Source organism: Malurus melanocephalus, unplaced genomic scaffold (genome assembly GCF_030028575.1).
Source record: "Malurus melanocephalus ecotype Western Australia unplaced genomic scaffold, MMel_1.1 scaffold_187, whole genome shotgun sequence".
NCBI classification, from domain to species: Eukaryota; Metazoa; Chordata; class Aves; order Passeriformes; family Maluridae; genus Malurus; species Malurus melanocephalus.
The window spans coordinates 1,091,450-1,105,531 of NW_026623419.1; the positions used below are offsets into that span (position 1 = coordinate 1,091,450).

Consider the following 14,082-nt stretch of genomic DNA (forward strand, 5'->3'; position numbering starts at 1 on the left):
TCCATTTGTTTGGAATTGGTAGTATGAATTCTAGCCCTCAAGATACCTGCAAGCTGCTGTGATCACTAAACTCCCCTAACAAACATGAATGCTCTGCCTGCAGAACTTTGTTGGCAGGAATGGGCAGTGCATATAGTTTAGGAGATCTTGTTCCCATTCTGGAAAAGACCTTTGGGGAAGAAAGAATTTGCTCCATTTCTCTRCTTTTTCAGTCATCATTCCATGGGGTGGGACTGCAAAAAATTGGGCTTCTGCTTTGTTGGGGAACAGGAGAATGGCACTCAGAAAAGCTACACAGAGATAAGGCTCTCTTTCTGCACWCATCAGCAGGCAAGGATATAGCTTTTATATTTGATTTGCTACTAGCACTGTCTCTCTTTAAAATCTCAAAGGCAAATTGCTGCTTGGTCTTGGGTTTTGGTTTATRTTGATTGATGCATCTTCATTTATCCAGATACTCAAAGAGTACTTTTCATATTTTGTAGTTGTTCTCAGGGCTACAGGTTTAAATAAAATGCTGTCTGCACCTCAGACCRTATTTAAAATACTGAAAAATTGGCTGGCTTTTTTTGCCATGGACTTGTTTAGTCACTTGAAAGGCAATTCTCATGGTTCATTGATGATGAATACAGAGTTCATTTTTATGTGTTATGAGTATGGAAATGATGTGGTTTGTTATTGTTCTTACCTGTAGGTACATCTCTATTAATATTGGGGATGCTGAAGTTTTGATAGCAGGCTAAAGGCACTTTGATGTACTCGTTTTGCTGATGTTTTRTTATTGAAAATATAGTAATTTGAAAATGTTATCAGAAGTTTTGTTCATACAATGCTAGACTTTTGGACTGTCGGTTGTGAACTTGTTGCTTTTGACTTTTGCTTTATGACTATCTTAAATTAACTTTTAAAACCAGTGGTTTTCATTTATACTTCTAGACAAAACCTGCAGGATGTTTGACTGAATTCCTTTATGTAACTTCTTTTTGCAGCCTGAGATTTCTTAATGCCTCTGCCAACAAACTGGAAATGCTTCCTCCAGCCACCCTTTCTGAAGAAACCCACAGCATCTTGCAGGAGTTGTATTTGACCAATAACAACCTCACAGATAAATGCGTACCCTTGTTAACAGGCCACCCACACCTGAAAATCTTGCACATGGCTTACAATCGCCTACAGAGCTTCCCTGCAAGGTAAGGAACGCGCTTCACTGCCTCTGGCCCACGGGTGGGTGGGCATCATGAAATATTTTCACAGYGAGAGCTGAATTGCACAGGAATGTGGTGGCATGGGCTGTGTTTTGAATGTGGTGGTACTGCAGTGGGTGGATTCCCCCGCTTGTGCCCTCCTGCACGGTGCTGCCCTCTCTTGCGCTGCACGCACAAGCGAGTGATGTTTGTTCCTTGGGGAGTTTTCATAGGGCTTGAAACTCTCTTCAGCTGGACTGATGCAGCATGGTCATTTTATGCTTTTGGAAGTCAAGCAAGGAAATCTTCTGTTTTCCCYGGCTTGGTTACTTTGCTTACACCTGGTGAGCTTCTCTTCACAAGAGATTTGAGAGCACAGATGTCTGGAAATGTCCTCTGGAAGTGGACTAAACTCCACTAGGGAAAAATCCTCTTGACTCTAGAAGGAGATTCTGCCTTGGCAGCAATTTCTGTGCTTTCAATTCACYCTGTTTTAATCAGAAATCTTTCAAGTGTAAGATGTGCTGTAAAGCTGAGGGGGTACAACCTTGAAAAAGASATGCCAATAAATAATGGAAGAGACATCTCTGTCCTTGTGTGATATTCTGAGCACCTGGGCTTCAGCAGCAAGGAGAAGGGACAGAGATGAATTCAGGGAGAAGGGCTGATTGGGGTGCTAGAAGGGGGAGGGGAAAATGTGAGATGGAGAGATGGACTGAGAAGCTTAGGGGAGAAAGGAGGAAAAAGAGTGAAAGCGAGCTTGTGAGCAGGGGGAATGTAAGCAAAATAAGTAATTTGAAAGGTAGCATTAACAAACACTGACAGAAGWAGTACACATTTGTTCCACAACTGTGTTAGCATCTGACATGAGGAGAGGTGGCAGGCACTGCTGTGAACAAGAGTCAAAGTCTGAGATTTTGTTCTCTTAAAGTAACAAAAACCGTTGTTCTTATCGCTGCTTCAAAATAAAATATGCCTCTATTAGAAGAAAAATTCTCATATTCTTGTTTGTATAGCAAAATGGCCAAGCTGGAAGAGTTGGAGGAAATTGATATTAGTGGAAACAAACTGAAAGCCATTCCAACAACCATCATGAACTGCAGACGTATGCATACGGTAATTGCTCACTCCAACTGCATTGAAGTCTTCCCAGAAGTCATGCAGCTTTCTGAAATAAAGGTATGGAATGAATGTGCTTTGGAAGAAGCAAACGTAATGCAATTTTACCATTTTTTTTCTGCCTTGGGGTCTCTCGTTGCTATGGGATAGCATATTCTCAGAGAGTATGGGGGTCTGACAGCTGCTTTCTCCTCTGAAGTCATATGCAAAATATTTGCTCCTGTGCAGCYTCAGAGTAGAACGAAGAGGAGTCTCAAAATCTGATTTTATGCTTACCTTGGTTACACTGTATCTATTTTGCCAGRTAAGTGTTAATTGTCTTCCTGTGACAGTCTGTTTTGATGCAACTTAAACATTTGGCAAGAGCTATGCATAATTAACTCTTGCTGCCTTGGCAATTGGTTGATTGTGTAGGAATGGACTTTGTTTAGAGTGCGTCTTAAAAACTGCTGAAGCTGCAGAGCAGGATAGGCCCTGGGGACAGAGATAAATTCCAGGAGCACAGGATTTGAGTATTTAGGCAATCTGCTTTCATTTTCCTAATTGCAGTCATATTTTGCACTATGGGGGGTTACCTAATCTGTCTCCTGTGTTTCCAGGAGTAATTCTGTGCTCTTCCCAACACTTCTTTTTGAGGGATGTATTCTTCACTTGATCACACTGATGAACACTACTCCCTACCTTTTGTGAATTGAGTTCCTGCATCTTGCCTGGCTCTAGTGCAGAATGGTTTGCATTGTGTGCCCTTTCTGCTGGACAGAGCTGGGAAACGGTTGTCTTGCAGCATACAAATCTTGTGATACAGCATAAAATCTGTCCTTCTCTGGGGCTGAGAACTGATTACCTATTCAGGGACTCAAAACAACTTAAGTGTCCTTCTGGCAGTTGGTGAAGTCAAAAGGCCAAGTTCCCAGCCTGCTGTGTGTGCCTCAGTGTCTGGGGTCATGGAAAGCAGCAGGAGCAATAATTCTGTTGGACAGACGAGTCTATGTAAAGATGAGCTTTGTGGTTTCAGCCAGGAAATCTCAAACAAACTCGTGGATATTTGAACACTCCTCCCTCTTTGGAACAATGGCCGGAGGAAGCAGAGGGCCATTTAGAATCAATCAGAAGTAAAGCCTTTTTCTTAGAGGAAGAATTGGGGTGGGGAAGCAGGGCTCTGCATGGTAAACATTTCTTCAAAAATATGAGGGTTGTGTTAACAAAAAAAAAAGAAGTTAATCTAAACATATGGATAAGGAACAGTCACCTTTTTCCTTTTGTTTGTGCATCTTGGAGAAAACYGTATGCTTCATGGAAGTGTCATATTTAAAGTGCTACTTGGCCACATTGAGCAGCAAAATACTCTTGGAAGAGCTGCCAGTTTCTTCCTGCTGATTCCCTATGGTTTAGTTCTCTTCGGCAGAAGAAAGAKACATGGACGTCACCAAGTGTTTTGGGAATGCAGGGATAACGTGTGGCTTAATCTAAGAGGGCAAAGTGTTCTTTGGCTCCACCTTTGTGGAAGGAAGATGCCTGGTCAGTGCTCAAGCCTRGTTTTGACTTACATGAGATTAATTCATCTGGTTGCCAGATGGGAAGGTGCCTTATTGGGCTTAGGAGTTCTTCCAGCCTTTTGGTCATTTCTCTAGGTCAGGGCTGCTGTTTATCAGTCTGGAGATTAAGCTTGTGCTGCCTACCTGYATCCATTTCTTGCCTTTACCCGAGCTCCTTCTTAGATATGGGAGAGCATTCAAAATAKGCCAAAGTAAGTGCAGGATTTATTATTGTAACTATGATTTGGTCACTTGGTGAAATAAGCTTGTTTGTAGCAAAGYGCAAAGTCCTATAGTCTGATGTCGCCTCTGTGATTATATCATATTTGATGATCAGTTTTAACTGAAGTGGCATTCAGTCTAAACTCCTGGGGAAACGCTGTTACCTGAGGTAATGGCTGTTTTGCTTCAGTGTTTAATTAGCCTGAGAGGCTGATATATTGTGATTCTGGTGTCAGTGTCACTGAGACAGTAACAACAGTTACTATGCTGTCTGAAATGATTTCAGAGGGAAAACTAGTGTAAATGATGTTGCTTTTACGATTGCAATAACTCCAGGACTTCCAGAAACAAGGTCATTTTAAGGATATAATTGTCTCTAAGCATTTTTCACACACTACAGTCAAGGCTACAGAAGTTCTGTGTTGTCCTCTCTCTTAAAAAGCCCAGTGGAGACCTCAGAAGTATCAAATACCGCAGTACATTTTTAGGGCTTTTATTGTCTTTTGGGACAGGTATTTGCACAGTCAGAGTTAGGTTTGCCTGTGCACACTGAAAAGTCTTCCGCGAACAGCTGAGCAGTTGGAAGCACGCACACCTGAGTCAGTGCCCAGCAAAATCTTTCCTTGCAGCTGTTTGACTTCAATTTCCCTYCCTTACAAAAGAAAAAGGCCAGATAGCTTCAACTTGGTATGACCACCTTCAGCTTCAAGTGGAAGTAACCCAAGTCCCTTGCAACACAAGACTTACAGAGTTGTGAATGCAGCAGCCTAAGCAGTTGCCCACATTAAACCCTGCCTTCCAGCTGGCCCACCAAGTGCAAAATCCTGTGTGCAGTTGCAGTTGTTCTTCTGGTGCTGCATGGGTGGGGCGAAACTAGCTTGCATTAAAATAACACAGGAGGAAATTGGGATAAGTTAGGAAATAAACTTTCCTGCTTGCCTGGGGAGTAGAACACAGACTAAATTTAGCACAGACCTGCAGCAAGTCCCTGTTAACCTATTCTTCAAAGAGTACAAATAACACCTAAGAAATTTCAGCCTGATAAATAAACCCTCTTCGCTAGTGCCTAGGGACCAAGGGATCTGCTGTGGAATGTAGCTATCTTTGGAGCACTGGGCATTTAAGGAGAACAATGAAATTAGTGGTATTTGTACTTTTTATTCCAGCATGCTCTTTCATCAAAATATGTAATGGCATGGAGGTGTTGAACACAGCAAGGCCTGCTGGCAGCTTCCTTAATCTGCAAAGTAATTACTGGCTCTCTGGAAGCAGCAAGGAGTTGTGCAGAGGGAAAAAGCTTGCTGGAATAACTGCTGCTAAGCTGTCTACTATTTTGTTTGCGTRACAGATTTAAACTTTGATTTCCTTATCAGGCTTAGGTAACGTCAGCRGTTTGCTCTTCATAGATAATAAAGCCTCCATATTAGACAATCTCAGGATTCAAGATTTGGGTCAGAATATTTTATTTTCATTGAGATTATTTAATAAAGTGTTTGGAGATTTTTCTTCTCCAGGATTTACTGGGTTATCTTATGTCTGCTTCCAGCTCAGGAACTGATGTCTTAGAATATACCTACAAAAATGAAAGTGCCTCTCTTGTATTGATGGAAATTACATAATGGTCAAAATGTGCAGTCAGAAAAAGTCTCCCTCTGCCCCTTTCAGCTCTTTTGTTAAGGTTTCTGAAGTCTTTCACTTTTGCAGCTTAAAAGTAGAAAATGGTCTTTCAGAAAGATGTGGATAGTTTTTCTGTCCTGTTAAATACCAACCTGCTCTGTCTTCTCAGAATTACCTTTTTTTTTTTTTTTTCAGTTTTTAGTGCATACTACTAGTCATCCTGTAACAGGGTTTGGAGAGTTGATTTTGTTCTGAAATGCCTTATTTTCCCCTGTTTATTGAATTTAATCTGGATATGCAACTTTAAACAATGTTTGATATTTTGTCGTTCCAGTGCAGTTTTTCTAGCTAATTGGTGCTTAGCTGGTGGTTAGCCTGCAAGTTTTTCTGCTGTTTTGTATTTTTGAAATATCTAAACTTTTAACTTTTTTAACTTGTYTATTGATTATATTTTTAAATATGACTCCATCTAAGATGGCACTTAATAAAACCATGTTTTAAACTGCTCCAATAATTTCCCCTTTACCCCTCTTCTCCTCCCTTCCACATACATTAATAACACTGCTTGTTTAAATATCTCTCAATAAATACTGAATTCCTGGGAGCCTGCTCATACTCATGCTGGTTTAAGATGATTTTGGAGGAGGGACTGCTATGCCAGTGGCTTAGAAGCCCCAACTGTACTTCTCTCCATTTCCTTTGTCTATTAAGAGACTGTTTTCATTAATAACATGTTTTCTTAAATACTTTGAAAATCTATTGACCATCTTTGCCTCTGTGAAGAGCAGAGAAAACTTACTGGTTTTGTAACAAGACAACACCTGACTAGAGATGGAAATGGAAGGAACATATTTCTAGGTGTCCCAGACATCTGGCAAGATGGCTAAATGCCATGTAAGAATTTCTTTTATAAGAACCTCTTACTTAAATTAATGGTCTTAGGTCTTGGTTGCAGCCTTTTTTCTTCATGAAACAGGCATTATTGCATTTATGATGTGATAATTTGTAGCAAATTTGTATGATCTTGATGACAACTGAATTCTCTTGCTTTTTGGCTGCTTTCCTTTTGCAGTGTGTGGACCTAAGCTGCAATGAACTGAGTGAAGTCACATTGCCTGAAAACCTGCCTCCAAAACTGCAGGAGCTGGACCTGACTGGAAATCCCAGATTAGCCCTGGATCACAAAACCCTTGAGCTGCTGAAGTAAGTTCCCTTACAGAGTGGGGAATGGGCAGAACRATTCTAGTTGTGAAAACCACAATATACAGAAGTGGTACCTGTTTTAAGGAATATGGTTCCCTGTTGCCAGTGGATCAGAAAGGAGCAGATATGTGAATAAGTCAGAAATTGATGCGTCCTTGATGAGGAATTGCTTCCCACTTCAGTGCAGTTGTTTTCAGCTGTMATTTCTTGAGGGGTCTGCTAGTCTGGTGTACCCACCATTGGGCCAGTTTGATTCCATTTTACTTCTGACATTAGATTCAGCCAAAAGATATACTTTATGCCATTGATGAGATGCCAGTAGCTGCTCTCTGTGTTTTTTCCTCACCTTTATCTGCTTGGGTCTGTGTTTCCCATTCTGCTGCTTTTTACCTCTTCACGTACTTTTTCTTGTTCCCCTTCATATCTCTGCTTCTATCCTAGAAGTTACGTATTTTTTATATTTAAACTGCTGAAGACTCACATCTCCCACTCTGCAGCAAAACTGGTTCCTTTGCTTTGGGACCCAGTTTCCTTCCTGTCTATCTGTTTGTTTCCTGCCCTAAGACTTAAAAGAATCCAATAACTGAAATTCCCCAAGTGCTTTTGTTCCCCCCCGCTTCAGTATGTTAGGAAGCTGTTGCAGTAAACTGGATAATCTGTGAACAGTGGTACTGACTTGAATTTTTTTATRTCCTGTTGGAAACTGCATCAGCTCCAAGATTCCTTCTAAATCTCTTTTATTCTTAAATATTGAATGGTTTCAAGGAGGATTGATTTACCTTTTAGATGTTGCTTGCTTTAAAATGGTTAAGATCAGACACTGGAGTAGTAACCCTCATCTGTTGTGCAAGCAAGGAAAACTTATGGTTAGCTTGAATCAGCAGATTTCCAAAATATAAGTGGAAATTTGAGTAATGATGAGTTCTCACAGATGAAAACAAGAGTCCATTTTCTGCAGCAGACAGTGAAAAAGGGGSTATGCCTGTATTTTAAGAGTTGCTTTGTTGCATACAGGAAATCTTCCTGAAGAAGCAGTGTGTAATATTGCTCTGGCTCATGGGAGGAAAAAATATATATGTTTTACAGCGTTAATGAATGGTGTCAAAACTTAGTGAAAGATGAGCTTTTCTTGTGTATAACCCAGCAGACAAGATGGTCACAGATTCTCTTGCCACATTAGTATTCAGGCATCGTGCATGATAGCATTATTTTACAAATATAAATCCTGAGTAGCTGYAGAGTAGTGGGGCCCAGTTATACACCATATTTTCACTGGCATTCGTGTGGTCCTTAATTCACAGGAAACATTTTCTTTCTTGTATGTGCGTTTCTCTTGCTTATTTGTTTTGGGCATGGGGATGTGGATTTATTTGGTTTTTCTTTTTTAGTTTTGGGGTTTTTTTTTAAAATAAATTATTATTAAGACCTCAGGTCTGTTCTGTTCACTAATGTTCATTAGGTACAGGTGTTTCAGGCCTCCTGAGGGGTTTCTCAGTGTCTGATACACTACCCTTACTTTTATGGTATCCTGCTATAATTGACTGTGAACGAGGAGGTGCTTCTTTCACTCGATTTTCATGGCAGGCACAAAAATACTTGTGCACTTGGTACTTTTTATATCCTCCTTCTGCATGTGAAAGGCAGCTCTCCATCTGTGCCCTGGCAGAATTCAAGCAGGTAGTAGGTTAATACGTATTCTCAGTGCTGGTGAGAAGAGTCCTGTCATGCATGCTCGCTTTTTTAGTATGCATGGAGAGCTTAAAGAATGCTTGCATACTTAGGAGAATGTTGTCAAGTGATTTATTGGATGTAAGAATTTTCATTAACAATTAAAATGAAAAAGGAGGAAAGAAGATGCTGTTACTCTGATTTTTAAGAAAGAGCATCTAGTTCAATTGTAACAGTAATTTTAAATTAAGGGGAAGATTAGATACTCTGTCCAGAAGCCTTAGCCTGTATTACTTGCATAGGACRTTGTGCTGATATCATTCCCTTCTGGGAACACATGGTCTGTGCTGGTGCCCCTAAAGAGGCTGAAACCAGTGCATTGGGGTAGCTTTGTTTTTTCTCCACTTCCGGGAAGTCTTGAGACAACTCTGGGTCCTCGACCTGTCCAGAAACCAGTGGTTAGTCAACCCAATTAAAAAAGAAACAAACAGAAACCTTTGTGCCCCAAGTTCCTCTGCCCTGGAGATATGTGCCTAGTATGAGAAGTCTGCAAAGAAAGTGTATTTGTTTATGTGTGTCCCTTTGAGGGAGCAACAGAATTAAGATCTCTGCTACTTCAGAAGAGATCCAGGTTTCCAGTTTGATTTGGGATTAGGTAATCTCTTTTAATGCTTGTGGCAAGATGTTTGCCTCTTATTTGTCACACAGAGGGCTGCAAAACCAAGAACTTAAAACACAAATGGTTCTAACGTTATTTATGTAATTTATTGGCTTTTAGTCTGCCCTCGCTGATGTACATCTTGGCTATTAACGTAAAAAGAAATAAAACTAGAAGTGACAGTACTTTAGGTTATTTGAGGAAGGCTTTGCAAGGCAGAAAAGACTTTCCCGTGTGTTCAGGTCAGGTGGGGATTTGGATAGAGCAAAAATGAATGCTCAAAGTGAACAGTTAGACCTTTCTGCCTGTGTCCTTTTATATTTCAGTTGGTTCATGAAAGGTTCGGGTGCCTTTGAAGTGTCTGCAGCATGTGGGGAGCTCGCTTTTCCTGCCTTTGGAAGAGAGCAGTAGGGAGCAGGGGGTAGGTCAACTCTCCCCAGCAAAGCAGGGCTGTGAAGAGAAGAGTATAAACAGAGAGGGCTGGGCCCTTTTAAAGTCTTTGCTATGCTCCAGGAGATACTTGAAATTCAGGCTAAAGGCTATGTTGGTAGTAAATTGGAGGGTAGAGGATCAAGGGCCTGAGTGAAAATTGGACTGCACAATTGGGGAATGCAGAAGGGCTGTGCCTGCTGTCAGGGCCGCAGGCTGGCTCTTGCAGGTTGGTGCAGGATCAGGATGGAACTGATTATTGTTTTGTGGSTGTTTTCATGAAAGGCTGTTACTACATGTTGCTGTTTCTAAACAATTATTTTAAATATTTTCTTTTCCATTTAGGGGATGCTGTGGGTCATCCAGGATGTTTCATATGAGTACAATAAAAAGACCACAGCGATTTCTTGTTAAAATGAGTGAGAGAGATGTATAAGTTTAAGAAATCACTTTCCTGTACTGCTTTTCATCAAATCAGGGACAAATTTGTTTTGTATTCCTACAGGGACAGGTTTGAAACAAATACCTCAGGGGTGAAGGCAAGCCTTCAGGGCAATTTACCTCAGGGAAATACAAGCCAGCTAAGCAAAATAGGGCAGCTGACACCCTCACAGAGGCTCAGTTATTGTTTGCTGTATACAGGTACATAAAGCTGTGGATGTCCTGCTTCGTTTGCTTCTATCAAATGTGTTACTAAGACCTGGGAAAGTGAAAAACAAGCGTTCTCTTCACATTTTCAGTTGGATCAGGCCAGCAAGTCCAACCATTGCATGTCTCCCCTTTCCTTTCTCCTTGCAGCAATATCCGGTGCTTCAAGATTGACCAGCCATCGGCGGGCGATGCCTCGGGAGCGCCGGCGGTGTGGAGTCACGGCTACACGGAGGCGTCCGGCGTTAAGAACAAGTACGGCCTGCCCAGGGCTTTGTTGTGTGAGCACGTCCCAGCAGAGCACCTCAGTGCTGAGAGCGARAAATCTGTCCTCAGTGGAAGTTCAGGGATATTTCAGGGCTCACARAGGCCCAGCCACATCTCTCCATTTGTATAACCGAGCTCTCCTGCCTGGCTCTCTGCTTGGGTCTTTGTTAGGGAAGTTGCTAAGATACAAGTGTAGCCGACACATTTGGTTGCGAGACTCTGGTACTTGCAAAAGATCTGAGTGTTTAAAAGCATTTTCCTCTTTGCAAAGCTTCTTTATCTTCAACCAAAGGGTGTTTACCAAGCAAATCAGAGATACTAAAGGAAGAGACAGAATGGCCGAAACTCTGAATATTCATAGTGTGTGGCGCTCCTGTGACTAAGGCAGCACTTGACAAATAATGTACCAAGAGTCTACCAGTCTGTGTGTTGCTGGCAATGTGATGAATCTTTCTTTGTTCCTCAAATACCATTTTAGAAATCTTCTGCTACCTAGGTTTCCGTAGCAAGTGCCAGCCAGCCTTTACTACCTCTTAACTGATTTAACACACAAATTGGTTGTCAGCATGCTAGATCCCAAGGATGGCTTTTGGAGAAGCAAGTGCAGTTTAAATTGGTGTTATTTCAGATATACTTGCCCTCCTATTTCTACAAATAAAGGACTTGCTCACATTTTGAAAAGGAAAAAAGAATCCTTAGGRCTTGGCTTGAACTTCCAGTATAGTTCTCTCCCCATGTTAGCACTGTTGGTGCCTGACTCCACGGGACAGGCAGTCCTGAAATACTGAGAGCAGAGGTGATTCAGGCTGGCACTTAGACCAGGCTGCATTTCTCTGATCAAAATAACAAGTTGAGAAACTAGTAGTGGGATAAAACCCCTGATATTTTCCTGCATTGTTTTTTCCCTAGGCTGTGTGTGGCAGCACTTTCAGCCAACAACTTCTGTGACAACCGCGAGGCCCTTTATGGTGTGTTTGATGGGGACCGCAATGTGGAAGTGCCCTATTTGCTGCAGTGCACCATGAGTGACATCCTGGCAGAAGAGCTGCAGAAAACAAAGAATGAGGAGGAATACATGATCAACACTTTCATTGTTATGCAGAGGTGAGTTTTGGATCTGAAAYCTTTTTTACCTTGTCTGTGCTCACTTTGCAGTTTCTTTGCTTTCAGGTCAGGTGCCTGCTCTTGGTTCCGTATATYGCCCCCAGTTCCTTTCAGGTATGGGGAGAAAAGCCCCAACACCTCTCCAAACAAACAAGAAAAATCCCAGCCCACCTGCAGAGTTACTAAATTGTTCATGACTAAGTGGTGGGTGGTGGTTTATTCTTTTTTGGTATCTTCTCAAAGTCTTGAGATTTACAGTTGGCCGTAACCAAGTCAGTGGTAAGAATGTCTTGATCATCTTTTTAGACTTGCTTGCTACTACTGCCTGCAAAGCCTGAACTCATCCTTTTTGTTTCTCTGTAGCAATTCAGGTTATTTAAGGCTACACAAATATTTAAAATACATAGTCTGACTTCTTAGAAATCCCTTTGGCCTTTGAATATTATTTGAGCAGGACCCATCCAGAGGGATTGCAATACAATAGCTGTGAGTGTAATAGTAGTTCTGGTAGTGATTTGGAAACTGTGTGCCGTTCTTGACAGAAGAAGAAAATTGTGCCTAGGGAGACACTGAGTGAGGGAGGAGTATGAAGGGAATTGAACAGAGGAGAGGGAAGAGGTCAGGGAAACAAAGAAGAAAGCAAATAAGCAGCTTAGAGACTGAGTAAATGGATCAAATTAAAAGTAGCATTGCTTACTGTTGTGAATGGCTGCACCCTTGGAAAGGAAAAGTACTAAAGTTGTTGCATTGGGTAGGATAGGGAAGCAGTAGGGTGGCATTGAATCTTACAAACACAAGGGAGAAAACGCTTCCCATAATTGCTTGTAACAGTGCCTCAGATTTCTGACTGAGAAGGTGGTTGCCATATACTTAAAATATTAAAAAATAATAACGAATTTGAGTACTGAAAGTACTTACCAAGTGGATTTGTTTGCTAATAATACAATTTACAAGGAATGTGGCATTCCTACAAAAAGCTTTTTTTTTTTTTTTTTTTGGTCTCAAATTAAAATAAGCTAAGCACTTCTTTGGAGAACCAGAAATCATATACATTTCAGTTGCAGTTGGCCATTCATTGATGCTTACAGATGATACGCAGCACTCCCAAAGTGTATTTGTAACAAATAATTTAAAAAGCACACTGAAGCTTGGTTGCAAATTTAGTTGTTCATTCTCTCCCCGGATTTTGAATCTGAAGTTCTTACTAGCTATACCTAGCCATAGCATAAATATGAGTAATTAGCTTTCTAATTACTGTAGGAGTAAGATCCTGATAAGCTACTGAGAAGGGTGGGTGTTTATTCAGTCTAATATTGAAATTAATTTACATTTTAATGGCAGGATTCTGAAAACTTCAATTTTATCCATAGATTTTTTTCCCTACTGTGGCTCCTGCTGAAAAAGCAGGCTTCAACATTTCTAAGAGCATATTCGTGCTGAAAAAGCAGGCTTCAACATTTCTAAGAGCATGTCTAGTACCTGACACCATAAGTGAAAAATGTACCTTCTTAGAGTGGAATTCACAGCTACTGTGATTTTTTGTTCATCATTTGATAACTTTTAAGAGCATTATCCTGAAGATACCACAAAACAGTGAACCTCTGCGTTCTGCTTTTGCTCAAAAGTAGAGGTCTTTTACAGTCAGAATTACTATTTTTATAATAAAATCTGCTGCTTTAGAAGTCAAAGCTCTWACTGACCTTTAAAACAAACATCTATAAGATGTAAAGGAAAAGAGACAGCTCTGAAACTCTTAGAAGTGCAAAGATTTATTTTTTTCTAAAATTGAGCATATTTGTGTTTCTGTGTATGTGAAAATAACACCCTGCCTGTGGGTTGCACGTGGGATCCCTGCAGTGCTGTTGTTGGAGTGTTGCAGTCTTCAGTGGAGACTTTTGTTTCCCTCCCAGTGATCCAAGAGAGTCAGTGCCCCGAATGCTTGTGGTTGTGGAACAGCGGCTGTTTCTCCGTAGTGCCCCTGACACTTGTTTTCCAAATAAAGAACAATCACTGTTTTGTTTGAATTCCAGGAAACTTGGAACAGCTGGACAGAAACTTGGAGGCTCTGCTGTCCTTTGCCATATAAAACATGATCCCATGGACCCCGGTGGATGCTTCACGCTGACCTCAGCAAACGTGGGGAAGTGCCAAACCGTTCTCTGCCGGAATGGGAAACCTCTGCCTTTGTCCAGGTGTTACATGATGAGTTGTGAAGAAGAGCTGAAGAGGATTAAGCAGCATAAGGCCATTATCACAGAGGTGAGACAGCGGCTGGGGACTGTTGCAACTTGCAGCTTCTTTGAAGAGCATTTGCACAGCAGTGCATAAAATTACATGCTGGTATCAGTAACCTCTAGGAGGTGGTGTTCATGGTGTGGGTTCCTCAGTTGCACTTTTCCAGGTGATTCATACCATGCAGTCAAGTTGC

At 41.2% G+C, this 14,082-nt stretch overlaps 1 protein-coding gene across 1 annotated transcript in view; it reads left to right on the forward strand.

The window, feature by feature from the left end:
- PHLPP1 (PH domain and leucine rich repeat protein phosphatase 1) overlaps nucleotides 1-14,082 on the forward strand; it is a 135,819-nt gene that overhangs the window by 117,898 nt on the left and 3,839 nt on the right. The window contains exons 11-16 of the mRNA XM_057373132.1: nucleotides 990-1,190; nucleotides 2,201-2,363; nucleotides 6,750-6,880; nucleotides 10,434-10,538; nucleotides 11,460-11,654; nucleotides 13,685-13,913. Coding sequence (XP_057229115.1) covers nucleotides 990-1,190; nucleotides 2,201-2,363; nucleotides 6,750-6,880; nucleotides 10,434-10,538; nucleotides 11,460-11,654; nucleotides 13,685-13,913 — 1,024 coding nt within the window. The remainder of the gene's footprint in view (nucleotides 1-989; nucleotides 1,191-2,200; nucleotides 2,364-6,749; nucleotides 6,881-10,433; nucleotides 10,539-11,459; nucleotides 11,655-13,684; nucleotides 13,914-14,082) is intronic.